Here is a 26,248-nt window from a genome sequence, read left to right as displayed (position 1 = left end):
TGTGAAATTCGACATGGCGTTTGATTAACGATAACAAAACGCCCGCTGTTCCACAACCTGCATACTAAAACATTGTGCTACTACATCGCACAACCTTTGCAAATCATTGGCAAAAGCCCCATTCAAGTCAATTTGTTGAATCACGGGTATGTTTTTTTTTTATTATTATTATTAATAAGAATGAACTTGAATTCTGAGGCAGTTCAGTTTTTCAAGATACAGCATGATGCAAACCAAACCATGAAAAGGTCGAACCATTAGAACCTCAGCGTAGTTTCCCTACAGTCCCACTGCTGTGTCTTTGTTTTGTAAGCTACAGTTAGCCAGTTAATTATTTTAAAGCACACCCTAAAATAGCTCAGTCATAAGCCATTCCATACAAAATTGTATATTATTACCAAAAAAACATCCTTTGGTCAGGAAGATATGCTTTCCAATCTAATCTATATTCCATTATCTATTTAAAGAAGCATTTTCATAGATGATGACACAACTAGTCAAAGATGTAGTAGATGGAGTTGCACTCTCAGAATGTAAGAGGAAGACTGTTGGATTGTTGAAGGTTTACAGGCTGTTTTTTTTGTTTTGTTTTTTTCCAGTATTAAACTTGCTTTGGGTGATTGCTGCTATTTGTTCCCAGCAGCATCATGGAAAGACAGATGTTTATGTGTGTTTGCTTGTGTGTGTTTCTCAGGGGCCTGACGGTGATGTTTGAAGTGATGAAGACCTACGGCCACACCTTTGAGAAGCACTGGTGGCAGGACCTGTTCAGGATTGTCTTCAGGATCTTTGACAACATGAAGCTGCCTGAGCAACAAACTGAGGTACATTACAGGCCTCTCAGCCTCCAGACCTGCACCACGCTTCCTGTCTGTCACCTGCATCAGCTGTGCAAAGACAGTATATTCTAGTGTTTGGCTCTCATGTTCATGGACACAGCTCCGACTGAGTTTCTCCATGTGCGTTGTTGTGCCCTCAGAAAGCGGAGTGGATGACCACCACCTGCAACCACGCACTTTATGCCATCTGTGACGTCTTCACCCAGTACTTTGAGTCTCTGAACGACGTCCTGTTGGACGACATTCTGGCTCAGCTCTACTGGTGTGTGCAGCAAGGTGAGCATGGAGCAGCCCGTTCTCTCTCCTCTTGTCACATTTTTTCTGTAAATAAACCTTAAGTAGAAATATTAATAAATATACAGAGATAATCACTGTAAATGTTCAGCTGGCAGTGAAAAATTACATGTCCCTGTCAGATGTGCTTCTTTCCTTCCTTCATTGAAATTTGAACAGGACCCTGCACAAGCAGCTAGTCCACAGTGTTCAAACAGACTTACCAATAAATAACTGTAACAATGCACATGAATTTTGGATGGCTACCACATTTGGACAGATGCTCGTAGGCTGGTGCCAGATAAAGAATTTGCAGGAAGTTCTGTTTTTCTAGATTCATCTGTCAGTGTTACATTTGTGCCCAGCGCTGCTATCGAGACTGCCATCTTGTCATTAAATGTTGGTGGAAATGATGATGTTGCTGAATGGAATTGGAGGCCAAAACAATAGAAAGCCTTAGAAGACATGAATTAGTGGAACGAGCCACAAACAGGCTTGGGTGCACGGCACGTCATAAAACTACAAGTTTAACTTCAGATTCAGATTCAGGTTCCACACAGCCAGTCTGCTGGACATTATTTTTGTGATATAGAGTGTAAACAGAGCATAGTTCCAACATAGTGCAGCAACATCACAGTATAATGAACACACAGCACACAGACACATTGTACAGCAGCATTTCTTAGTGCTGTATAACCACTGTCATCTGGGGCATCATCATACATACATACATACATCATACATACACATACATCATTTATTTATTCATTTATTTATTTATTTTAAAGCCTCTGCGTCATCACTGGAATCACACATATGTCACATGTCAATATAGTGCTAACTATATTGACATGTGACATATATACATTCAGTACTTTTTAGAAATTCCTACAATGTCTTGACTACAAATATTATTAACTACATTATTATAGAGTATATTAAGAGTCATGACATGGATGTAAACTGCAGCTTGACTGGTGTTGGTGGAGGCATACACCTGTGAGACAGCATTTCTACTTTTTTTGAGATTTGATGTGCTGCATCAGTAATCATCCACCACACAAATACACACACATATCACAAATACATGCAGGTTAAGCAAATGATAAATGTGTGTTTGTCATATTTTTTAATCACTGGTTTGATTGATGGATTTATTGAAAAAAATTGAAAGCCAGAGATCTCACCAGTTCCGGAAAAACTGTCAAATATTTGACCTTGGAATGTTACATATTGATGCATCCTAATTATTTGGTCTGTCTTCTAACCAAACCGTTCCTTCTTTCCCCCTCATCCTGACACCATACCTCCTCCTCCTCCCCTGTGCATGTGCAGATAATGAGCAGCTTGCCCGTTCAGGCACCAACTGTCTGGAGAACGTGGTCATCCTGAACGGGGAGAAGTTCTCCCCGGAGACCTGGGACAAGACATGTAACTGCATGCTGGACATCTTCAAGACCACCATCCCACATGCGTAAGCTGCTGCGCTGACTCTGAAATGTCCACCTCTTAACAGTCACATATAAGCCACATGTGTGCGTGCCGAGCATAAATTGAGTAGTGAATCGCCTCACAAACAGGGGGCTTAGCCACTCATTAAAAGAGAGAAACAGAATTAAAGGAGAGTATCACTGTCATTTAGGGTTATTGCCCATTTACCACCGTCTGTGTTATGATTTTCCTCAATCACTATGCAATGCACACAGAATGCAATTAAGTTTTTTGTGTCATTTTCAAAATAACAACCCAAGCTTGAAATTAACTGCTGTCCCAGTTAACAAAGACCTCCAAAACAAGATGACATGTATGTGCCAATAAAGTTTGTAAGGCAGCATGTTTCAGAGGGATTACAGTATTTCCTGGCAGAGGCTTCCACTTCTCCCCGTGGGTGTCGGGTGATTGACAGTTAGCAGAGCATAACTTGTGTGCACTGATATAAAAACACTAAACTAGAGCACAGTGAAAACACAATAAACCAGAGACTTTGGCAAAAGCAAATAGGGCTTTGTGTTTACTGCGATGGATTGTCTAGCTCTGTGGAAGTTCTTCATACTGTTCATGAGCGGTATCTCCAAGTGCATTTTCCGTGTGCAGATACACCAGAAATAATGGAAAGGAGAGGAGCAACTTTAGACCACTGGCCCAAACAACAACAAAAAAAAAAGTTCTCTAATACCCCTCTGTGACCCTCACTATTGTTAGATCTTAGCCTTCATTAATTGAGTACTTTTTGTGGATGATTGAATCACCACTTGTGTCTCTCAGGCTATTAACATGGAGGCCAGCAGGAGCAGAGGGAGAACACATGACGGCACTGAGCCTGTCGGACAAACAGTTGGTAAGGAAACTGCAGCATTTTCCTATTTTCCCTGAGAATTAATTGCTATTTGTTCTGCTGTTTTCATGTGATCACTTTTGTTCACATTTTTATTTATTCATCTGCTGCATATTTGTAGTTGCTCTAATAATCTTGCTACAGGGAAAGGATTTGTTATTAGATCTTTCTGCACATTGCTTTTGCTTACTTAATATATATGCTGTAATCACTGACATGCAGTAACTACACTCACTGTGCTCCCAGGACTCCATCTCCCAGAAGTCAGTGGACATCCAGTCGCGCTCCGAGGACCAGCACTCCATCAGCAGTGGGGACCGGGTTGCCATGGAGAGCCGTCGGCAGAGTCAGTACAGCTCGTCCTCAGGCATGTGTGAGGACGGGCCCAGGAACAGGACCCCAACCAGTTAGTAACTCTCTGTGCTTAAAAGCTGATTCTTACTGATTTATTTTACATGAGTGTGTCTATATGTATGTGCCTGAGTCAATGTGGGCTTATTAATGCATCGTCTAATCTGCTTGTGCCTGTATTTGTATGTTCCACAGAAGTCCAGGAGCAGCGCTTGTTCTCGGCCTTGCTGATAAAGTGCGTCGTGCAACTAGAGCTGATCCAGACTATTGACAACATCGTTTTTTTTCCTGCTACCAGTAAGAAGGAGGACGCTGAAAACTTTGCTGCTGCACAGGTACAAGCACTACGGTTCAGTAACTCTACTTGATAAGATTATAGGATAGTGATGGAGAGTTAAGAAAGTGCGCCTGCTTTAGGTGTTTTTTGTATTTCTAGCCTATGTGATTCAAGTCCCCAATATGTCCTGTTTTTGCCTTGTCAAGCGGGACGCTCTGTACGCAGCAGATGTCCCTGTGGAGACACAGGACCAGGGCATGTATCGCTACCTAACCTCTGAGCAGCTGTTCAAGCTGCTGGACTGCCTGCTGGAGTCACATCGCTTCGCCAAGGCTTTCAATTCCAACAATGAGCAGAGGACCTTACTGTGGAAGGCAGGTAGGTGACTTGATGGACTTGGACTTGGTGTCTAATGTGCATTTCTTTCTGTTCTCTTGCCATAATGCATATACTCAGTCAAAGAAAATACATGCTGAGGCAGATTGGTTAAAAGATGACCATGTTGCCAGGCTGGCTAGAGGGATTTTATGCTGTTTCTTGGGGCAGTGTGGGCGAAAATCCATAATAGAAAAATTATTATTTAAAATGGCTGCAACCATGTATCTGCATCTCTTTATGTGTGCACTTCCAAGGGTTCAAAGGCAAGTCGAAGCCCAACCTGCTGAAGCAGGAGACCAGCAGCCTGGCGTGTGGCCTGCGCATCCTGTTCCGCATGTACACCGACGAGAGCCGCCAGGAGGCCTGGGAGGAGGTGCAGAGACGACTGCTCAAGTAAGAAATCAGCTGCTCACTTGAAGGACCTTACTACTGATTTTGAATGTTTGGTCCATTTACTACAATTTACCTGGATTTTACATTAGGACAAATCCTCAGTTTTTAAATTGGAGTTTTTGGTTGAAACAGCCAGCTTATAATGTTCTACTTCTGTGGCCCACAAAGTCATTGCCATTCATAAATCATGTAACTAATAATTTGCTGTGTAAGCAAATATTTCCCACGAGACTGTTTTTCAGCAGAAGGACTGCTTCACTCCATCCAATTTCAAGTCATCAAAACACAGCAGTGCTGCTGCTTTTAGGAAGATTAATGAACAACTTTATTATGGTGATGGAATACTGCCCTGAAGAACGTTTGAAGTCTCTGAAAGTTCTTTTTCAAATTGTATTAGGATGAATGGAAATGGCTGGATTAAAGGCAGGAAAAATTATACTGGATTTCTACAGTATGTCTGCTTGCTTTGGGCAAAGATTCGCAGAAATGTGAAGTATATACATCTTGTAGATATTACTCTGAACATGCAGAATCACTGGTACAGTCCTTTAAGACTGTTTCTATATTGCATTCATATCCTATTGATTGACAGCATCACTGCTACATCTCAGGGTCCCAAGACAATCTGACACCCACTCATTTGCCCACATCTAGTGCTAAATATGACTTTTAACTAGGCACAGCACTCTCACCATACGGTTCTAGCACTCATTATCTGCAGTTAACCTCCTCTCTCCCCATACCTGCGCCCCAACTTGCCCACAGAAATAACGCATTTCACACAAGCTACTCCATTAGCAAGCGAAGCAGTGTGGACTTCTCTGAGCGAGCTGAACTATTGGTCTTTGTAGCGTTTTCCACGGTTGTTCTGCTCATTTTCATTCCACTAACGAGACTCTCTGCATTTCCTCGCGGTCCATCATCATCATTTTAGCAGGCACTCTACTCCTTCTCAGCACATGTTCAGTGACAGTTGGAAAACAAAAGAAATATCTGCGCATATGCCTGAGACTCTGCTCTCAATTGGGACAATTTGAGAACTAATTGGTGCTTTTGTTGTGGCTAAGTTGTAATGCGAAAACACTGAATTCATTCACAACTTGGAGGAGAGAGGATATATACTCTGCCTTGCAGAAGCCTCTGTAGTCATTTTCATTAGGACAGAAAGGGATGGCTTTTGTCTGTGTAAGTGTGCATGCCTTCAATCAGACCATGTACATCGCATGATTGATAACACTGCATCGTCAATCAGAGTGGTAGTCTGCCCATGGCACAGCTGTAGGTGAGAGTCTCTCACACACACACACACACACACACATACACACACACACACACAATCACTAGCTCCAACCAGGGAATAAAGAAATCACACTCCTCCACAAATCGTCAATAACCACCTCAGTGGAAGCAGAAAATCAAAAGGCATCGGGCCTGAAAGAGCGAGCGAGAGGGATGCAGACAGAAATGTTTTGATGTCGTTATCTACAGTCAGCTACTTATGGCAAAGGAAGAGCACGCGCCCGGCTTGACAGTTATCTGAAATGGATGCCATGTGCTCTATAGATCCAAAGGAATCAGCACGCTGACGTTTCATTACCAAGTCAATGCCGCTGTCATTGCCTTGTTTTTATGCGGCGCCTCACGCTAGGCGTCACATTGTCTGTTCCAGCCTCGCCCTCGTATTGATGATGAAATCAAGATAAAGCAGAATCATTGCATGTCTCTCTGACTCGCATCCATTATTAGAGAGCAGATGAGGGAGAGGGGGAGGAGGAGGGGGGCCGTGCCTGCATGCCACAGCGGCTCAAGAATCCTGACTTAGAGATGCATACAAACACTACTACAGGCGCTGCCACGCGTCATCATGACTGTGTTTTGCACTCTCTCACCCACACCTCACCCCGTCTCCCTTGACCTCCAGCAACAACTGATGTCTTCCTAAATCACACACACACACCCTCTGTTACCGGAGGGCATGTGCATCAGACATGCAAGTTTGATTATTGTAGTGTGCTGAGCAGATTTGGGAGGCGATTAGGTCATACAGAATGGAGTGCAAGGGAGCTGTGGCGTGAGAAGAGGAGGGAATGGGGAGCAGATGGCGCTGATGTTGGGGAGATTTTGGGTCAGGGAAACGGGGTCAGAGGTCATGTCAGTCCTCCGCACATTTAAAATGTGTAGAGAAACATCTAATAAAGGGAATTCATGATTCGCTCAGCCATAATAGCCTCAGTCAGTTGTTTTCATTAGCAATTAATGGGTGAAAATAATCTCCATTATGCCCATCTTAGCAAGTTTTTAAGTGTTTTTCAAGTAGTTTTCAAGAGAGGCAGAGAAACCTGATGCTTTCTCTCTGTAGTTCACTAGTAATAAAGTTGCATTAATAGGCTGTTTATGTTATTAGTTTGAAGAGTTGTTACATAGTTTGTAGGAACAGTCTGATTCATAGCAAATCTGTTTGATATATAGTTACATAAATGTTTTTATGTATCCTTAAACTGGCTCTGTCATCCTGTCTCTGTCCAGCGTGTGCAGTGAAGCTGTTGCCTACTTCTTGGCTCTGACCTCAGAGAGCCACAGGGAGGCCTGGACCAACCTGCTGCTGCTCTTCCTCACCAAGGTGCTGAAGATCAGTGATGAAAGGGTAAGGAGCTGATATATAATGACATATAATACTCATTTTTATCCAGTCGCTGATGTCCATTCTGAACCAAAACACTGAAGTTAGCTTTTATAAGTGCTCAAAAGCTTTACCTTATTCTTGTAACAGCAAGACTTTTCTCTCTCTCATTTTCTCTCCACCTTCTCCCCCAGTTTAAGGCTCATGCATCCAGATATTACCCTCTGCTGTGTGAGATCATGCAGTTCGACCTGATCCCTGAGCTCCGGGCCGTTTTAAGGAAATTTTACCTGCGAATCGGCCTGGTGTTCCAGATTGCACAGCTGCCTGAGCCCGAGCCCGAGCCTGAGCCCGAGCCTCAGCCTCAGCCAGAGGCTGTTGAGCTGGAGACAGATACAGAGGTGGGGGAGGAGGCTGGGGAGGAGGCTCAGTGATGGTGCACCACATGCAGGCCAGCACCCGGAGCTCCACTGGGCTCAGAGACCCCCACCTTAAGTTTGAGGCTGTACGTGACCTCACAGTGGCTCCTTATCGCCTCAAAGCGCCCCGGTGATGGCATGGGGCCCTCCCAGCAGTTTTTGCCGAACGCTTGACTCTCTTGGCTGATAATCAATCAGCTGCTCCCCCCTTCCAACTCCCTACCACCACCAACTCCGCCCCCACACCCAACCTCTTTCACCACACAGAGATACGTGTACACACACACACACACACACATATACACACACAACCCACACAGAGTACTTGATATCACTAAACAGCAGTGATTACATTGTACAAGGTGTAGCGATGCCTCCACTGGATAATACTACTGATTAGCAACAACTGACAATTACCCATATCTCTGATTTGCTCAGAAGGAATATATTTCAAATTAACGTGTGCTTCTTACTGTATATTTAAAAGTAAAGAATGAATGGTTTCAACATCACGCAAAATGACATATTCAGTAACCATGAAATGTGACAGTTGTCACACAGTGATAATATTGATCTCTCTATCTGCACCGCAGATGGCTAACATTAGTATTGATAGCCTCTTGGATGAAATTAGTTGTACAGATCTGCCGCTATGTAATATAATCTTGTAACACTAGATTTCATTTATTTTTTTTTTTATGTTTTTCCTTCTCTGGATTTGCTGCACTTGATCTCTTTTTTGAATGCACTGGAGATTTTACTTTTGTGATAATTTATTTGACTGTACCATCTCCTGCAGATTGTCCTATGTAAGATTTGTAACTGAACAAGACAGTGGCAAGTGAAGGGTTAAATTATTCCATTTTATATGTTCTTAAGTTTTTAACTCAGATAGATGATAACTGGGCTCCTGAAACTGGAAGAGAATAGGGCAACCTGATACTAGCTGCTTTTGAGTCATTGGTCTGTTTTCATGTTTGAAGTTAGTTTTCACTCTTGTGTACAAAATCAAAAATTAATAATATATTTCTTTTTTTTTTTTCCTTTGGTTTGGGGAAAGTTATATGTATAGAAAAAATGAATAATGTTAGCTGTGCTTTAAAGTGTATGGATGGGATGCATTCCTGCTCATGGATGTAGAAAACAAAATGTATATGATACAGCAATGTAAAGTTTTCTATGTTGCAAAAAGATTATGTACAACTTTCTGTACAATACACCATCTGGCATTCTAATCAGGTTCTAGGTCAATAAAGTTTTTGAACTTGGTTGATTTGAAACACTGAATCATTTGTTTTAAGTCATTTATCTCCAGCTATTAACATAAACAACCAGCCAGGACAACATTAGAAATATTATAAATTTTAATTGCAGAATAATCTTTCCTGTAAATATTACATGTATAAAAAAACATAACCATATATTTGTTATGAACTATGGGGCTGATATAGTGCAGAAAGGAGAGATAATAGGCAGCCGCATGTACCTTCACTACACAGTTATTGGAAGAAAAAGGAGGATTTGCTAGGAGCTGGCCTTGTTCAGTGCAATTTCCCACCAGTTACGGAGGCAGTTTCAGGCTTTGGGTAAGCCACAGCGCATTATCCATCCCACTGCTTGGCCTCTCTCTACAGCCTTGGCGATTTCCAGCGTCAGACGTGCCAGGCCGCAGCCAGGGCTCCGTGGCAACTGTCTCCGCAGAGACGCACCTCTCCCGGCCACAGGGGGTTGAGTGCAGAGAGAAGACATCCACTTCATCACCAGACAGCCTCTCTGGAGACAACAGAGCCTCATCCATCACACACACACTTCTAAAGGCTATCAGAGACATTAAAGGATGGTTAGGAATGTAAGCTTTGACATATTGATAGTGTTACTGTTACAAGGTATTCGTTTTGGGAATTGAGTTAACCAGAGTAAAGGGAGCTTTTTAACAATTTGTAAAGATAACAATACTTGTCTCCATTTTGTTAAGTGGGTGCTGAAGCCTGTGTGTGAGGAACTCGGGGAAGAGCCAAAGAAGTGTTTTTGCATAAGAAGTGCTTTGCAAAGTGCACATTTAAAGCCAAAATGAGTATTATGTTGCATGAATTGGACTTTGTTACATTTACATTTCTTAGTGTTATGAGTGTAGCAGACAGACTTTCCAGATTTCAGATAAAATAATTGTTAATGGGAGTCAGGAGCTGCTCACCTCTCTCCACCTGAAGAACATTTTTTTTCATATTTGGCTTATTTTAATCCTCTAATAAATACAGGAGTGTTAATTGTTTGCTCTGACCTGATGTGCAGTTATGGTCACCATGAGGCTGGTCCAGTCTACTGCTGCAGTCGCGGCTCTGGGCCCTCGCCTTCGCCTCTACACTCAGACTGGTCCCTGACTCCACAGACGGGGCGTGTGGCTGCATGTCATGCCCTCTCTGACCCGCAGGAATGAAGATGTCCTAGACAACACAGAAACTCATCAGATAAAAGCGATGTGAAACTGTGATACTCTGCTGTTAAAGTGTCAAATGACAAAAGTACAGGACTTGAGTAACGTAGTGCTGAAAGCACTGGAAATGGATATCGCTCTAGTATTGAAGTGATACAGAAAATTTTGAGTGGCGTAAACAAAAGAAGCTCTTTGCTAATAAGCACCATACACCATTGTCATTTGTCCTCTGCAGGGCTGTCCTGCTCTTTCCGTCCTCTGCTGGTGCCTGAGGTGACGTCTTCTCACTGCCCAGCCCTTTGGATGCATCTCTGCTGTACAAATCTGACAAAGTCCAACAAGCCGTTTGTCAGTAAACATAACATACAACCGGACAGAGATTAGGATCTTTAAAGTTCATGCCAATGCCCCTGCCATTCATTCAGTGGGAATGTGTGAAATGTAGAAACGAATTTTGTTTGGAAATCAGTCCACTCAGCATAAATTGTTAACAGAATGGTTGAAAAAGGAAAAGGATTAAATAGCCTCCTTCTTCTTCCTTCAGGCTTTTACTAATTTCCCCGCTGCCCGCATCCTCTATGCCTGGCACTGTGCTATCACCGCCCTGCAGCTGGCATGGGCTGCTCTCAGACAGGCCCTCCATCAGCTGTCAGAGGGAGCAATGGCTTGGCATGTGCCACAATTAGACTGGTACAGAGGCAAAGACCACCCTGTGCCCTTCCCTTTGGTTGACTGTTCTATTTGTGGTATTGTGAGAGTGTCTGTAGCTGTATTCCCAAGCCATGTCACCTTCATGAAAAACATCTGGGGCTGGATTCAGAAATGCAATCTTAAAAAAAGAACTTAAGAAATGACACAAGGAAATAAATTAGTAAGTTCTTAAGAAGGCTTAAGAGCAATTCCTAACTATTTTCTTGGTAAAAGACATTCCTTCTTAATCTCTTCAATTTACCTACTTAGAGACTTCTAAAAATACAGCCTGAATTAATTATGGCTAATAAACTTTAGGCTTACAACCACTGAGATTGATTTTAATTTTTCTTTTAATTAAATATGCATGCTTGTCAATATTAATGCTGTTTATCAGCAAGTAGAAACCTTTCTTTGATGTAATAAGCTACTGGCCCATTGTGTTGCATTAGTAAATCAATTCAACTTAAAGTTTAATTAAATAACCATATGAATATATTTTAACATTGGTTGGTGTTATATCGTTAGAGCCCTTAAGTGCAACTGTACAATTTGCTGGCTTATTTACAACAGACATGACACAGGCGTACTTGGTCCTACACCAACTAAAGCTTTACAATAATTGCTCATCTTAATGTGAGGTGTATATAAACGTATCAAGACTTTGACCTGTATTATTATTGTCTAAAGTTTGTTTAAATGTAAAAAACAGAGACTGAGCTTGTCACTATAGGAATTTCCAGACAGGTGAGGGGTTGTTCTGAAGTTGTGAAAAAAAAAAGAACAAATTTGAGAACTTTGATTTTAAGAATGCCATATATTTTGTCTGAGAAGAAACAAGAAAATTAAGAAAATATATATGAACTGTTTTTGAGAATCTAATTTCCCTGTTTTTCTTTTTCCTTTTTTTCCTCTTAGAAAGGCACTTGAGAGGATTTTTCGTAATAAAGTGTTGTGAGCTAAGCCCCTGTACAGCTCCTACATACAGAGAAAGTCCCGTGTTGCCCTGTAGCCATCACTGATGTACACGCTCTGTGTGGAGAAACCATGCAGCAGAACAGCAGCAGCTTGTTAGTACAGGCTGTTTCAGCCAGGCTTACCAACAAAGGCACTCTCAGACACCAGTTCAGAATCTCTCTGGCTTTTGTAGGCAGGTTTGTTCCTCTGGAAGAAGAAACAAACAAACAGGCAGGCACTGTGAAAACACCTCAGATTGAGAAGAGCAAGAGCCAGAGCCATGCTAGATTTATTTATCCAACCTGTCAGAGGGAAAACGTACAACAGGAATGTGATGACAAACCACTCACTGGAAGATGATGGCTCAGTTGCTGGTCCAGGAAATCTGTGGAGAAATTGTGTTTAAAAGCACAACAAATAGGCAAGGGGGGGAACAGGTGTGTGTGCATGTGTGTGTGTGTGTTGGATCACTGACCATTCTCTTCCCGCCTAAGCATGTTCTTGATTGTGCGTTGCTGTTGTCGAAGCAGAGCTTGCTGCTGGATGTCCAGACTTTGTGCATCAGTAGGGGGCTCGGGGTACACATGGAGAACCTCTGAACGGGACGCTGTGTCTGGCACACACACACACACACACACACACACACACATACACACACACACACAAAGAGAGAGTTAAATCCCAGCATCAAGAATTATCCCATCCCCATGCTACAAATGCCAGCTAGCGGTGCTCAGGCTGTGTTGCTCCATTGATGCAGCAGTGATGGGTGCATTTACAGTACAGACAGAAACACATTAGCCTATCACAGTGGATTTCCTCAGCAGCGGAACATCGCTCAATGGCCGCAGCAATGAAAAAAAGCCTGGTAAAGCACAGGCAAGGATGTAGAGATTAAATAAGACAAGCAACAGTATCCATATATGGTGGGGTAGCATCTCCCCCCTCCCCTCTTTATTTTCTCAGCAGCCTCTCCCTGCACTCCCAGCTTGGCCATGACTCAGCAGCCTGACTCTACACCACAGCCTGATAAGGAGTGACTCTGCAGAACAGGTCAGATTCAATCTTAAGATGTAAGGTTGACACAGGGATTGTCCATAATTACATGTGGCAGACTGATAGCCATTCCCGATGATTTGGTCAATTCTTCATTAACTACATGCATGATAGGGAAAAATGAAAACCCTGCAAGATCCTACATAGCATGAACAAATTTTGAACACCTTTGCCAAACCTGAATTTTGGAGCTACTGGTGTCAATTTAAGAAGTCCATTTAAAAGCATACAGAATGCATCCAATGATTAATTTAGCACAAATACAACCATGCTGTATGTATCTACAAATACAGCCTCCTGCATCTAAATGAATCATTTTGTCTTTGAATTAAGCCTCTTTTTTTCTTTTTTCCCCCCTGTATTTTGTTGTTTTTGGAAGTTGCAGGTCTGAGTGTACTCCAGACCATTGCATCAAGTCAGTCCGGGAAGCCATCCAAAACCATTTCCTTGGTCGCTTGCATTACACTCCCTGTTTACGGTGCCAAACTGCCTGTCAGTGATGAAGGCCTCCCATGACCTCATGAGATTAAGGTTACAGTGTGGCTAGAGAGAGACAGAGCACTGATGAGGCTCTGGAAAAGCTATACCATCTGGCCATGCCCGGCTGGCTCAAGACTGCAGTGTTCCCGCTCTCTCGTCCATGTGTCTACTTCATAACCAAGGCAATTACGAGAGGGTTCCTCCATGACTTCCTTTCAGCTGGAAAAATGGGTTGGTTTACAGTGGACAACCAAAGAAAGTAATGCCAAGGCTTTAGCTCACTGAAAACTGGCTATTAATCATATTGTAATGATTATTCAGTTCATCATCAACAGTTAACATTTCACTGTATCATATTTTCACTACTATTATTTCTGTGTTATGTCCCTGAGTGACCAATTACTCATGTCACTTGAAGATATATTGTTTTATTTTTGGGTATCTGAAGATTTTTTTCTGCAATCTGTAATTGTGAATTTAATTAAGCAAACTTGCTTGTAGGGTGAGCGATTAGAAAAGTAGGGGAAAAGCCATTAAGGCCACTTAATATGGTAAAGATGTGGTCCATAAGCAAAGTTATTGCTTCAACAGAATGGAAGCTTAGTGTGCAAGTTAAAGAAAGTTGTTACCCCTGTATTTGAGCTGGTTGAACTCCCTGATGTTCTGCATGTTGACCTGTCCATCACCAGACTGAGCTCTCCTGGCTGACCGCTGGGCCGTGCGCTGCAGCACCACATCAAAGGGAGACACTTTGGAGGGTCTTCTGCACCTGGGCATAAGGAGGACAACCCTACATTAAGCTGGGCAACTACTTTTAATGACATATCCAGATGTTTCCCTGAAAACATGCCAATAACTCCCCGCCATGACCGCTTTCCCCTTGACCACAGCATGAAATTTTACTTGCTTGTTCCTGGTTAGTCAGGGGAGCTTCAAAATGATTTCGTGCATTAAATCGAAGCAAAGTCATAACACCTAGCCTGTAGATGTTACACACAATGCCTTTATGAGGCCTAAACGCATAGAGTTTTCTGGGTAAGCAGCTTATACTGCAACCACAGGAAAACCCTGAAACTGGCAGTGGTTCAAAGGCATTTCCCCGCTGATTTGTTGTAAACTCATTTAAATGTAAGCACAGTGTTTGCGGGTGGCTTGTAACACATTCCGCTTATAGTTGAGGACTTTTACAACATAAACAATAAGTCTGTATTCATGGCAGGCTTGCCTCGTGGTTAGAGAGGTAAGCCTGCATGCTGCAAGTGTCTTTCAGCAAGACATTGAATCTCTGCTGGATCCAGGAATGCTGGTTTGCAGCTGACCCTGCTGATCTCCCTGGGAGGGTAAGGCAGGCTCTGAGGCAAGTGAAAAGAAAATTTCCCTGGGGGGATTAAATACGTCTCACTTTGTTACATTACTGAAGCTGGATTTACTGAAACAAATCAGAACAGAGATTAGTAGATAGCCAAGTTGGCCTGGGTCATATCCATTAGCCCAGAGCACAAGAGGCACTGCTCAAACACAAATTACAAATTGGGACCTGTGGAGGTAAAGCATCACTAATAGAACTCTAAGTAGCTTGTTCTTTAGCCAAGAAGAATAGAATAAAATCCTCTTTATTCTGTGCATGTCCCCTATGTCTAAGCACCGTCTCCCTGGTGTTAAGAGATGTCCATACTACCCAGTGGGAGAAGGAGTCTTCATCTCCTCTTGAGCCGCCTGGCGTAGCTGACCCTCAAGTTGTCTCTGCTCATTTTGCAGATACTTAAGGAGGGCTGACAGCTTGCCCATCACTTGGTGTTGATTCTCTGGTGGAGGCAGAGAGAGGAGAGAGAGGAGCAGAGATTGAGGGAGAAATCTGTATGACAGATTGCAAAGTGTGCCTTTAATGTTTAAATGGCAATTTATGACTTATGAGCAACCAAGTGTTTGAGTTTTTTTGACAGTGCAGACCGGCAAAAGTAATGTCACCTTTGGCTTGGAGCTGGTTTCTTCTGGCAGGTACAGGTGGAGAGTTTGGTGCTTGTACAGAGCACTCCTGAGTTAAGAGGTATTGACACAGGCATTACTCATTTTAGGTTTTGTTTGCCATAATTTGCCAAATTTGATGTGATAATATGTCCATCCATGCTAGCCTTGGGCAATATCCAAAATCCAACAATGCAACATCCTGTCACACTATCACAATAACCAATACTGGGATGTCACACAACCCAGAATTTCCAAAAATCTATTTATTTGACTTGAATTCTCCTTTTAAAATCCCTTAAATTAAATGTTTTATGTACATGAATTGCACATTATTCAAATATTGCAATGTTCAGTGTTATTGGATGTCAGCCCAGGCCTAATGCATGCATTGCTTTCACTAGTTGTACTGTGACTTATAGACCCAGTCATAGAGGAGATCTGGCTCACAACAATGGGAGGTCTGGGCACGTGGTGCTTTCCAAGCTTCTTCTGTAAGGTTGGGACGGAAGGAGATGGCGCTCTCTGCAAAGTGTGTGTAGAGAATCATGTTCATTAACAAAGATGTTCAATGAAACAGCATTGTGTCCTCAGGCTTATTTAAGGGTAATTAAGGCTTGTTAAATTAAATATTTAATGGTAAATGGACTGCATTTCTACAGCTGCTTTTCTAGTATACCAACCACTCTAAGCACTTTGCAATGTTTGTCACATTCAGCCATTCCCACACACACACACACACACACAGAGAGAGAGAGAGAGAGAGAGAGAGAGAGAGAGAGAGAGAGAGAGAGAGAGAGAGAGAGAGAGAAGAAGAAGAAGAAGAAGAAGAAGAAGAAGAAGAAGAAGAAGAAGAAGAAGAAGAAGCTGCCATTTAAGGTGCCAACCTGCCCATCAAGAGCCTTTAAGGGTTTTATATACATGAACTGCACATTAATCAAAACTCTTATGCATGACCCTACAATTAACTGTGTACATTATTATTGTCACTCTGCAAATGATCCTGCCCATCTCCTTAATCCATGTAACCTCTTTGTTTTTAGGATATTGTTTTACAGTTTTTATTGCTTTTCTTATGAACTGTCACTGACTTTTAATATAATCAGTTGTTTTAACTCTTATGTATTTTAACTGTTTTGTATCTGTTGATTATTTTTATCCTGTCTATTGTCCCTTGTGGGAAAATAAAGATCTGAACTCAACAGAACTGAACTAGGCATCTATTTATCTGCCAACAGTTTAACCATTGAAAAGAAACAATGAATCTGAAACAAATATCTGTATAAAACAATAGGTTTGAAACAAAAATCTGTATTGAATTGTCATGGTTTTGTGTTTCTTGTGTTTTGTTTGATTCTGTTTCATATGTTTCTTTTGCCTGGTTCTTTTAGTGATTTCACCTGTGTCTCGTTTGCTCCTCCCAGTGCCACACCTGTCCTGTGTCTGTCAATTATCCCTGATTGTTCTGATCCCTCCCAGTGTTTCCCTCAGCCTATCCTCTGTGTTTTCCTGTCTTGTGCTCCAGCTCCTTCCCCAGGTGTGTCTTGTCTGATCATTTAGTTCTTGCGTATTTAAGTCCTGTCTTGAGTTCTCTTCCTTGTTGGTTCATTGTGCTGTATTGTTTTGTGCTGTTTGGTCATTCCTGTCTTGTGTTCCCTGCATTTCTGGTGATTTATTTAAATATATTTTTGTTTGCTGAGCTCCGTGCCTCCTGGCTCCTGCTTTTGGGTCCTCCTTCCTCCACCCGTGACATGAATCAAATAAACACTTTAGTGAAAAGACTGCAAAAATACGGTCGATATGATTGGATGTTAAAGAGTTGCACAACAAATTTTAACTTGAAACTTCTGATGCCTTTCACACTAATGTCATCAAAATAAGCAGGCTCAATGGGTAAGGTTGGTGGGGGGCTTTGATGTTGTAGAAAGCTACTACCACAATGTTGCAATGTCCAATATTATCAAATATCAGCCCAGATTTATTCTATGTGTGATTTTCTTTTGTTGTCCAGTGACTTACAGGCCCAGTCCTAGAAGGGGTCTCATTTACAGCCATGGGAGATCTTGGCACCTGGTGGTTCCCCAACCTCCTCTGCAACGTCGGTATGGGAGGAGACAGAGCTCTCTGCAAGTTTATGGAGAGAATTGTGTTTGTTAACAAAGAATTTCAATAAAATATCAAGCTGTCATTGTGCCCTCGGGCTTCAGTACCTCATTATTCACCGGTGTCTGCCTCTCCTCCCTCTCCTTTCTGTTCTCCAGTAGCTTTTTCCCCCTCTCCCATTCCTCCCTCACCCTCCTTTCCTCCTCTTGCTGATGCTCATAACGTCGCCTTTGATTCTCCAGCCTTTTCTGTGGAGAAACTCAAGAAAACCATATTTGCTCTCAGTGACAAGTCTGGTGTGAAGAGACCTCCTAACTGTAAGGGAGGTGTGATGAAGCATTCTGTTTATCAAAGCAATGAACTCCTCACCTCCATCGTTTCCTTGTTTCTCTTCTGTTCCTCCTCGTATTGCTGCTGTATTCGAGCCCTCTGCTCTGCAAGCCTCTTCTCTTCCTTCTCCTCTTCAATTCTGATACGCTCCTTCTCCTCTGCCTCCTTTCGCCTTTTTTCTTCAATCTGTTTGCATCAAAAAATACCAAGCGGCTTGCTTATTAATAGTGCTCAAAAATGTTATGGTGGAAGTAGCAAATAAACACCATGGAGATGGAGATCGATCCCTTGTATATACACTATATCAGGGCTAGGCAACCATGTGCCACAGAGAGCCGAGAGTCTGCAGGTTTTCATTCCAACCAAAAACTTATTACCTCACTTTTAAGCAGAGATGAGGAACTAATCAGTGAAAATACTTTGTCCATGTAGTGCAGTATGACACCAAAAGTCAGTTTCTTTCATTCACTGAGGGCAGAGGCACAGGACCTACCTGTTGTTTCAGGAAGTCCATATGACTGTTTTGTGGTCGTAGCTGCTGTGGAATGGGCTGATCAATGAAACCTGCAAAGATGAATAAGGATGCGTGAGACTATATGCGTATATATGTGGTGTTCCTCAGGGGTCAGTTCTGGGCTCTTACCTATTTTCTGTATACATGCATATTTTTCATAGCCACAACATTAGACTCTATTGTCATGCTAATGATACTTAGAGCTTCATACCTATTACGCAAAATGGCTGTTTTGAATTTGCTAACCTTGAAATAACCTGTGTGCTATTAAATGTTAGATGTCTTCAAATTTCCTGGTGCTTAACGCAGCCAAAACTGATGTACTTGTCATCGGTCCCCCTACACATACGCATTTTTATAACTGTATCATCTCTCAAAACTCACAAGCTAAAAATCTTGGTGTGATTTTTGACTCCAGTCTTTTGCTATTCGCTCATATCAAAACCTCTACTAAAACTGCCTTTTATCACGTACGCAATATCATTAAACTTAGGCCCAGGCTAAGTATAGCTGACACAGAAACTTGTTCCAAGAGTTAAAGAGAGGTCCTCTGATCACCGAGCCTTTTCCTACCACTCTCCAACAGTACAGAGGTACAGTACGTACGGAAATCAAACTCAAACTCTCCTAAAACCAAACTTAAGACTTATTTGTTTTCTTTAACTTATAAAATTCTATTTTCATTTGTCTCCCTGAGCTCTGCCAGCCTGTAGGCTCTCCCATTAATTTAGTTTATCCTCTGCTGGTTTAGATGTCTCTCCCAATTTCTCTCCTTACCTTCTCTATTTTCATTTTTGAATGTTGTTTTTTGTGTTACTAACATTATTCTGAGTGGCTGGTGAATGTGTTTTAGGTCAGCGGCCTGACTGTCTCCGTGCCCTGCTGTCCCTGGTTCTGCTCTCCCTGCACGGACCTGCTCCCCCTGTGCCCTCTAGAGTTCTCATATTCTGCCCGAACCCGACCCGACCCGACCCGACCCGACATTTTCGGGTCGGGTCGGGCCTAAAATTTACGTGAATTGGGCGGGTCGGGTCGGGCTTCGGGTTCTGTGGGGGATTTTTTTTTTTTTTTTTTTAAATAAAAAAATAGAATTAGGCTATGTGTTCTGTTATTGATTATGACGTTTCATTTTTATGTGACTGGTGGAGAGAGTGAGAGACTGGATTGGATTTGGAGGCTAAACTTTCAGTGACAGACAGACAAACAGCTGTGCGAGCGCAGCGCAAACAAGTGAGAGAGAGTTGCAGCAGTATCCCGCTGTGCTGGCAGACTCGGCAGCAGGGACGCTTTCTGCTATGGGCAGTGCAACTGCCCAGGGCGCAATCTACTTGGGGGCGCACGAGAAAAAAAAAAAAAAAAAAAAAAAATCTCCAGCTTTCTAGACTACCGTATTGACCCGCACATGCCGCGGCACCATCAGTCGGTATCAGGCGGGTCAGCCGCGGCACCGTCCGGTACCGCGCCCACCGGTCAGGTCTGCCGGATCTGACAGGTGAGCTGCCTGATGCTGGCCGGTGCCGCGGCCGGCCCGCCTGATACCGACTGATGGTGCCCCGGTGCCGCGGCCGACCGGCTCTGTTAAATAATGGCGAATTTGGCGATTTTTTTTTTTTTTTCGGGCTTTATCGGGCTGTCGGGCCTAAAGTTCGGCTAATTAGTCGGATCGGGTCGGGCCTCGGGCTGGCCCAGTCAGGCCCGGGTCGGGTCGGGTCTTAATTTTCAGGCCCGATGAGAACTCTAGTGCCCTCCACAGTCATTAGCTTTGCTTCATTCAAGTCTTGATGCCTCTACAATTTTTTTCCTTTTCCTCCCTCATCTTTTGTGTGTGCCTCATATGCTCAAGAATGCATGCCTTGTGTGGGTGAGACTTCCTTCCAGGTGTGACCCCTACCCTCTTCCACTCCCCTACCCCCCTCGTCATCTGCATCCCCTTCATCCTCATCAGCCCTCCCATCCTCTCCATCCCCCTCATCCTGGCTGTTGTGGCAGCTTTGAGGCTGAGCAAGGCCTGCTTTTGTTATCTTTATATTGTGTGCTGTGTTTTAATCTGTAATGTGGCTGCACTGCTTTGGAAATTTGCCCACTGTGTTGCCACCTGTTCGCGCGTGTCTAGACATGAAGGGATCTCCTCTCTCTGTGGTTCGTCTCATGTTTTCTTCCATTTTCCCTTTTCCACACTGAGTTTTTTGGGTTTGTTCTTGCTTGCTATGAGAATTAAGTCTGGGACTGTCATCCTGTTTTGTTTGTTGTAAACTTGTGGGCCTGTAAAGCCCTTGGAGAATGTAAACAGTGATTTTGGGCCCTAAATGAACTTGAACTTGAAGCAGGAGTTCAGCTATCAATAGAAGAGATATGGATATGCACAGTATAGTCACCACTACCTGATAATTGCTGGGTGGACAAAGCCCTGTCTTCAACTCCACATGTAGGGTGATTCCTTGCCACAAAGCTTTCAGGGTTTATGTACATCTCCTCATTGGTCCTGTGCATTTGTTTCAGGTCAACTGAGGGCAGGAAGACATTTTAAGTAACCACAAACAAGTTTTAGTACAGTCTCTCCACAAATGCATCAAGAAACTCGAGCAACAAGTAAAGGCAGCATACATGTATCCAAGGTTTAATGGACCTTATCAAAAAGCACAGATTAAAGCCAACTTACTAATGAGGTTGCCGCCTTTGTCTTTAATTGGAGCGCCTCCCCCGCTTCTCCCCCAGGGGTTGTATGCCATCATCTCGGCCTTGATCTTGGCATCATATCGCTCCCTCTCCTCTCTTGCTCTTCTTTTATGCTCCTCATTCTCTTTGATCTGGACACAAGAAAGACCGAAGTTGTGAACTTTGAGGAAATTTCCTAAACTAACCCTTAAAATGGAGGGCTCCATGCACCTGAGCATTTTGACTTTATCAGCTTGGTGAAAGCAGATAAAGAATGTCTTGCATTAATTTTCATTTATTCCAAACCACTGCTATTAGTAAAAAAAAATGTGGTGAGTGTTTTAGTCTGCTTATTTTGCAATAATATATTCCTTTTAACACTGGGGAAATGCTGATTCCACTCTCATCTGGTCTCACCCTGGCAAAATATTGAGATCTGTCACTGATCTGGGTCACTGATCTGTGTTGCCCCCTCAAACATCAACTGCACTCTCCCAATCCACTGAAAACAGCAGTAGCTTTTACTTCACCTGTAGTAAATAGTCTTCTTTTTCAGAAGCTGCCATTACTTATTCATGGACTCTAGTTGTCTGTATGGCACATGGTGCTGATGACATACCTGTTGGTTAAGTGCCTCTTGGTAACTTGATTTATGTTCTTGGGTCTGCTTGGGCCTCTCTCTAGGAAACACTGAAACAGCCAGGGGAGATGCTCCATGCTGATCAGTTGCTCTAGAAGCAGAAGGACACCATAACAAACACTACGGCAAAGGTACAGGAGGCAACAGTAAACTTACATTTAGTTTGCTGTGAGTGCCCTCTTCTGGCAGACAGAAAAAAGACACACACTCACTCGTCCAGTAATGTACAAGCTGACACACACACTGCAAGTCTGTTTTCAGGGGAAACAAGTACAGGCACATCATTTCATGCCCAAGCCGTGTTGTCCAACAAGGAGAATTTGCAAAAATCTGAAGTGGATGTGGCCTGAAGTGGGCATGGTTGGCCTAATTAGTGTGAGAAGTTTATATGTTGTTCTAAAGCCAAAGACAAGCCTTTCAGCACATTTTTTTTTTTTTTTTTTTGTGGTGTTATGCTAATCCACTGAGAAGTTATGTGACTTTTTGTGGTGTGCCATGCCCACTGCCATGCCCCCTTCTGGCAAAGAGGTGCAAAAAGTTAGCCACTTCCTCTTGGCCCATGACCAACCTTCCCACCAGCTTTGGTGAGCATCAGTTTGGAAGTTATGTCACTGTGTGATAAACAGACAAACAGATGAATGGATGGATGTGCACAAATTCACAGTCCTTGGGTGGCGGACAAAAATTAGAGACACACACAAAAAAATCTGTGACTGAAATGAGATTTAAGTGTGTACAATGAAAATTCTCATTTCGACTGATTAAGCATAAAATGGAGAGATGGACACTGACCCAGTGCACTCATCAGTTCTGGGAGGAGGCACCATGTGAGGCAGGTTGAGGAAGATCCCAGGATGCTGCCCTCCTCCAGTTGGACTATCTAATGCAGATGTGACAAAAAAAATGGCACTTCTTTACATACAATGTCATCCCTAGTAACTGTCTGTGCCACCTTTTTTAAATTTGAAATTGAAGTTGAAATTGAAATTTCAATGAGGTCACACCAAGGCAGCAGTGTGGCAATAAAATATAAATGATGAGGAAATGAAATGTAACCAATTTGGATAGAAAGAGATCCACTTTTATCTGTTGAACTTCTATCCAATAAGCAGTATAGCAGCTGAATCAGTGCTGTGTTGAAATGAGAGTTGCCAGATACTACAAAGTCAATGAGAGCACTAAAACACCAGATACGGACATGATTATGACATTTTTTTTTTTTTAAGAAAACCTCCTGTCATAACAAACAGCACAGACACTTACTATGGAGCACATCATTTTTTGGCCCAAGCCATTATTTGTGTAAAAATGCAATATGATGAAAAATGGACATAATACTATACTCTGATAGAAGTGCAGGGTAGGATCTAATGGATTTCTTGCTCCATAGTAGTTATAGGCTGAATCATATGGGGTCTTGTATGTATCTGTTACAAGTATTGGAAGCGGGATGCCATTAAATCTGAAAAAAAAGAACACAAACAAACCTTCAATCTGAGTATGCACTGCTAAGCTAAGAACGTGAGCATATCAAAAGTAATGTATTCAGATGCAAGGACACAAAGTAACAGTGAGCTACCTTGGGGCAGCCACCTCTCCTTGGGCATTTGAGAGGTTCCTGTGGTAGTCCTCAATAATGAATGAAGGTGAGGGGAACCCTGGTGCTGCTCCCATCCCTAACCTTGGCACGGTCTTCCCTGTCAGCTGGCCCAGAGGGGAACTGTCGTCCTGGAGCAGAGAGGGCAAAGCCACCTGGGACTTCCCTGGGGGAACGTTCTCCTCTGTGCCCACCAGGGGTTTGTCATCCTTCAGCCTTGGATTTGGATCATTCCCCAAGCCATCCACACCTATTCCAAGCTTGTCGGGGACATCCCGTCTCCAGCCCTCATGCTGTCGATTTGCAACCCCAAGTTGCTTAATGCGGTCGGGCTGAAAGAAGTAATTCGAAGAAGATACAACAGAGGAAAGTGAGCATGAAAAATTATATTGTATTGTATATTTCTGATTGTATTAAAAAATGTAAGAAATGTTGCAAAATATTTACCTTGAGGCACTGCATTACATGCAAGTGCAGAAATGAATGATTAAGCAATGAATGACAGTGAGTATGAGATATTTAAAGCACCATACATAATTTAAAAGTATCATACAGAAATTTCTCTGCCTTTCATTTCTCTCCTACCTTCTTCTCGGGGTCTGTGGCTCCAGTGGCAGCAACCCTCAGTTCAAGTTCCTTCTCCCTACAGAAAATAATAATAATAATTTTTAAAAATGTAAAAATAATAGTATGCTGTGCCTGAAAGTGGTTCTTCCAGTCAGAAAAAGGGAAGAGAGGGAGATTTGGAGAGAATAAAGTACATGGGCTAGTTCAGACTCCTAGGAAGCATCACACCTCTTTTATCTTGTTGACACAGGAAGATGTGTCATCCGAGACAAATTTATCAAAAATGTTTTTATTTTAGTTACTCACCTCATCTTGTTTCTCTGCTGCTCAGCAATTTGTTCCAGCAGCTCCTGCCTATAGCGTTCTTTCCTCATTTGAGAGGCCAATTTCCCTTCCTCTGCTCCTGCATGACATCAGAGAGCCGGACATACACACATTCTGTCAACACTGATGCTGAAAATATTTTTCAAGCACTTCCATATGCCAATATGTGTCTGAAAATCTTTGACGTAAGAATGGCTCCTACCGATTATGAGTCCAGTAGCAAACTCAGCCTTATCCTTGTGGGCAGCAAATCGAGGTCTCTCGGCGATCTTCATGCTGTCTGGCGCTTTGAGACTTTTGCACACACATATACACAGACAGGACCATTCGGACGCAGTCACAGACCCTCCAACAGACTCAGCAAATCAATGGCAGCATATTAAAGTGACAGCTTAACAGTCACTCCCGTTCTGAGCCATACCCAACCATAAGCTCCCACCACACCACCACTACCACCCAGCCTGCCTGCAGAGCTCTCTAGCCTCTGACCCAGACACAGGGAGTGTCTCCAATCAATCCAGCCTCTCTGATGGAGCTGTGGTGAGTAATTGGATGCCTGGAGCTGGCCCAAGCCTCACCCTCAATCACAGCAAATAGCCCTCCACATTAACAGCTTATTGACAACAGCTCAATTTGCAGTTAAAGAAATGGCATAAACCGGAAATAATAAAAAGCATGTAGGACGTAAAAGAAGTGCTGAGGGGCAGTAAATGAGTATGGGTGCTAATATCAGTCATTCTCCTGAGTTACAGTTTGCATGTGATCAATCAGTGAGGACTTTTTCAATAGAGTATAACCTGCGTACTGTTACAGGACAAATATGAAACAAGGATTTGTGGTTATTCCTTGTGTAAATGCTGACGGTGCATCCATGGTGTTGTTTGTATCACCAGCTGTTCATTACAGAGGATATCCACAAATTAATGCAGCATAAACTGTAAACAATTAATTAGCTTCTGGTTTGTGTTTGTCTGTGTGCGGCTGTAAGTTGGTTTATTGTTGTTTTTTGTTTAATAACAGATGAAACCATTTTACATTTTTGGTTCTAAAATTGCATGATTACCACAGAAACCACAGGCATTATATTTCTACATGGCATTACTTCATCTTCAGGATAAAAGCCTTGGATCTTTGTAAACATCAAGGAGAAACTAATGCACAGGCAGAATGGGTATAATTAAGTATAGAGCTAAATTAACACACAAAAGGGTGAAAGCAAATTAATCCGTGGAAGTAAGTGGTGATCAACATTTTACACACCTTGATGTGTAAGGTGGATCACTCTTCAGTGTTGTCCAGGGTTGCCATCTTCGTCCATTTACTTTCTGTAATCACTGCATTTAGACATAGTGGAAACCTCAGGATTTGCTGTGTTGCTCAGCTGTAATTCTGATGATGAAATTCTTCGGGTTACATAGCTTGATGTTAACTTATTTATGGGCAAAAACAGACTAAACACTGATAAATGCTCCTGTCTTGGTTGCCTGGGCAAAGCATCATTCCACCCGTTGCTAGGGGCAACCACAACACCAACACAGAAAGTAGCCGGGAAGGTAAACACGTCGATTAGGCATAAAACACTGGAAATACCTATCACTGTGTGTTGAATGAATGTTTCGGTATTTGGTAATAGTCTCATAAGTCGCTCACCGTGGTAGTAGGGCTGTGGACCTCAGCAGACTTCAATATTAACGTTTCCATGGGTGGGATAACTGACGAAACGAGCGCGCTTATTGTTTAGTTAGTAAGTTTAGTTTTATCACTTAACTAACTAACTAACAGATTTTATCCACTCAGCAAAGGCAATGAACTCTTAAAATTAGCCTGGGTGCTTTAGTGAGCGAGTTAGTGTGAGAGTGAGACCCTACATAAGTGCAACTGCTTTCTTAAATACCGCCGCTAGATGTCAGTGTGTTCACATTTGTTCGGTGATTCGTCTGCGGACTAAACCACTTTTTCCAGTGGGAGGGGTGACGCTACTTCAATATAAAAGTTACACACGGCAAGAGTCGCTTTCCATCGAATAGTAATCTTGTTTATTCGCGTCTTTG

General features: G+C 42.7%; 2 protein-coding genes across 2 annotated transcripts in view; one reads left to right on the top strand and one right to left on the bottom strand.

Moving 5' to 3' along the window:
- The window catches only part of arfgef1 (ADP-ribosylation factor guanine nucleotide-exchange factor 1 (brefeldin A-inhibited)), a 61,340-nt gene extending 52,175 nt beyond the window's left edge, over positions 1–9,165 (top strand). The window contains exons 30-39 of the mRNA XM_030078839.1: positions 695–824; positions 980–1,115; positions 2,448–2,586; positions 3,378–3,450; positions 3,694–3,853; positions 3,994–4,133; positions 4,282–4,453; positions 4,708–4,846; positions 7,373–7,490; positions 7,661–9,165. Coding sequence (XP_029934699.1) covers positions 695–824; positions 980–1,115; positions 2,448–2,586; positions 3,378–3,450; positions 3,694–3,853; positions 3,994–4,133; positions 4,282–4,453; positions 4,708–4,846; positions 7,373–7,490; positions 7,661–7,900 — 1,447 coding nt within the window. The 3' untranslated portion in view covers positions 7,901–9,165. The remainder of the gene's footprint in view (positions 1–694; positions 825–979; positions 1,116–2,447; positions 2,587–3,377; positions 3,451–3,693; positions 3,854–3,993; positions 4,134–4,281; positions 4,454–4,707; positions 4,847–7,372; positions 7,491–7,660) is intronic.
- A 71-nt stretch (positions 9,166–9,236) lies between these two features.
- On the bottom strand, positions 9,237–25,528 carry cspp1a (centrosome and spindle pole associated protein 1a; the record flags this gene model as incomplete). The annotated part of the gene is made up of 24 exons (XM_030079566.1): positions 9,237–9,658; positions 10,167–10,329; positions 10,531–10,643; positions 12,110–12,173; positions 12,317–12,351; positions 12,442–12,579; positions 14,132–14,271; positions 15,181–15,307; positions 15,471–15,537; positions 15,918–15,992; positions 17,487–17,591; positions 17,678–17,818; positions 17,940–18,086; positions 18,394–18,464; positions 20,796–20,918; positions 21,074–21,221; positions 21,689–21,800; positions 22,502–22,589; positions 23,053–23,171; positions 23,289–23,638; positions 23,892–23,949; positions 24,180–24,276; positions 24,400–24,491; positions 25,458–25,528. Coding segments are annotated over 24 exons (2,856 nt in total), but the record flags the coding sequence as incomplete, so codon positions are not given.
- Between the last annotated feature and the right edge of the window lie 720 nt (positions 25,529–26,248).

This window comes from Myripristis murdjan, chromosome 20, assembly GCF_902150065.1.
Source record: "Myripristis murdjan chromosome 20, fMyrMur1.1, whole genome shotgun sequence".
Classification (NCBI taxonomy): domain Eukaryota; kingdom Metazoa; phylum Chordata; class Actinopteri; order Holocentriformes; family Holocentridae; genus Myripristis; species Myripristis murdjan.
This window is presented reverse-complemented; position numbering and strand designations above follow the sequence as displayed.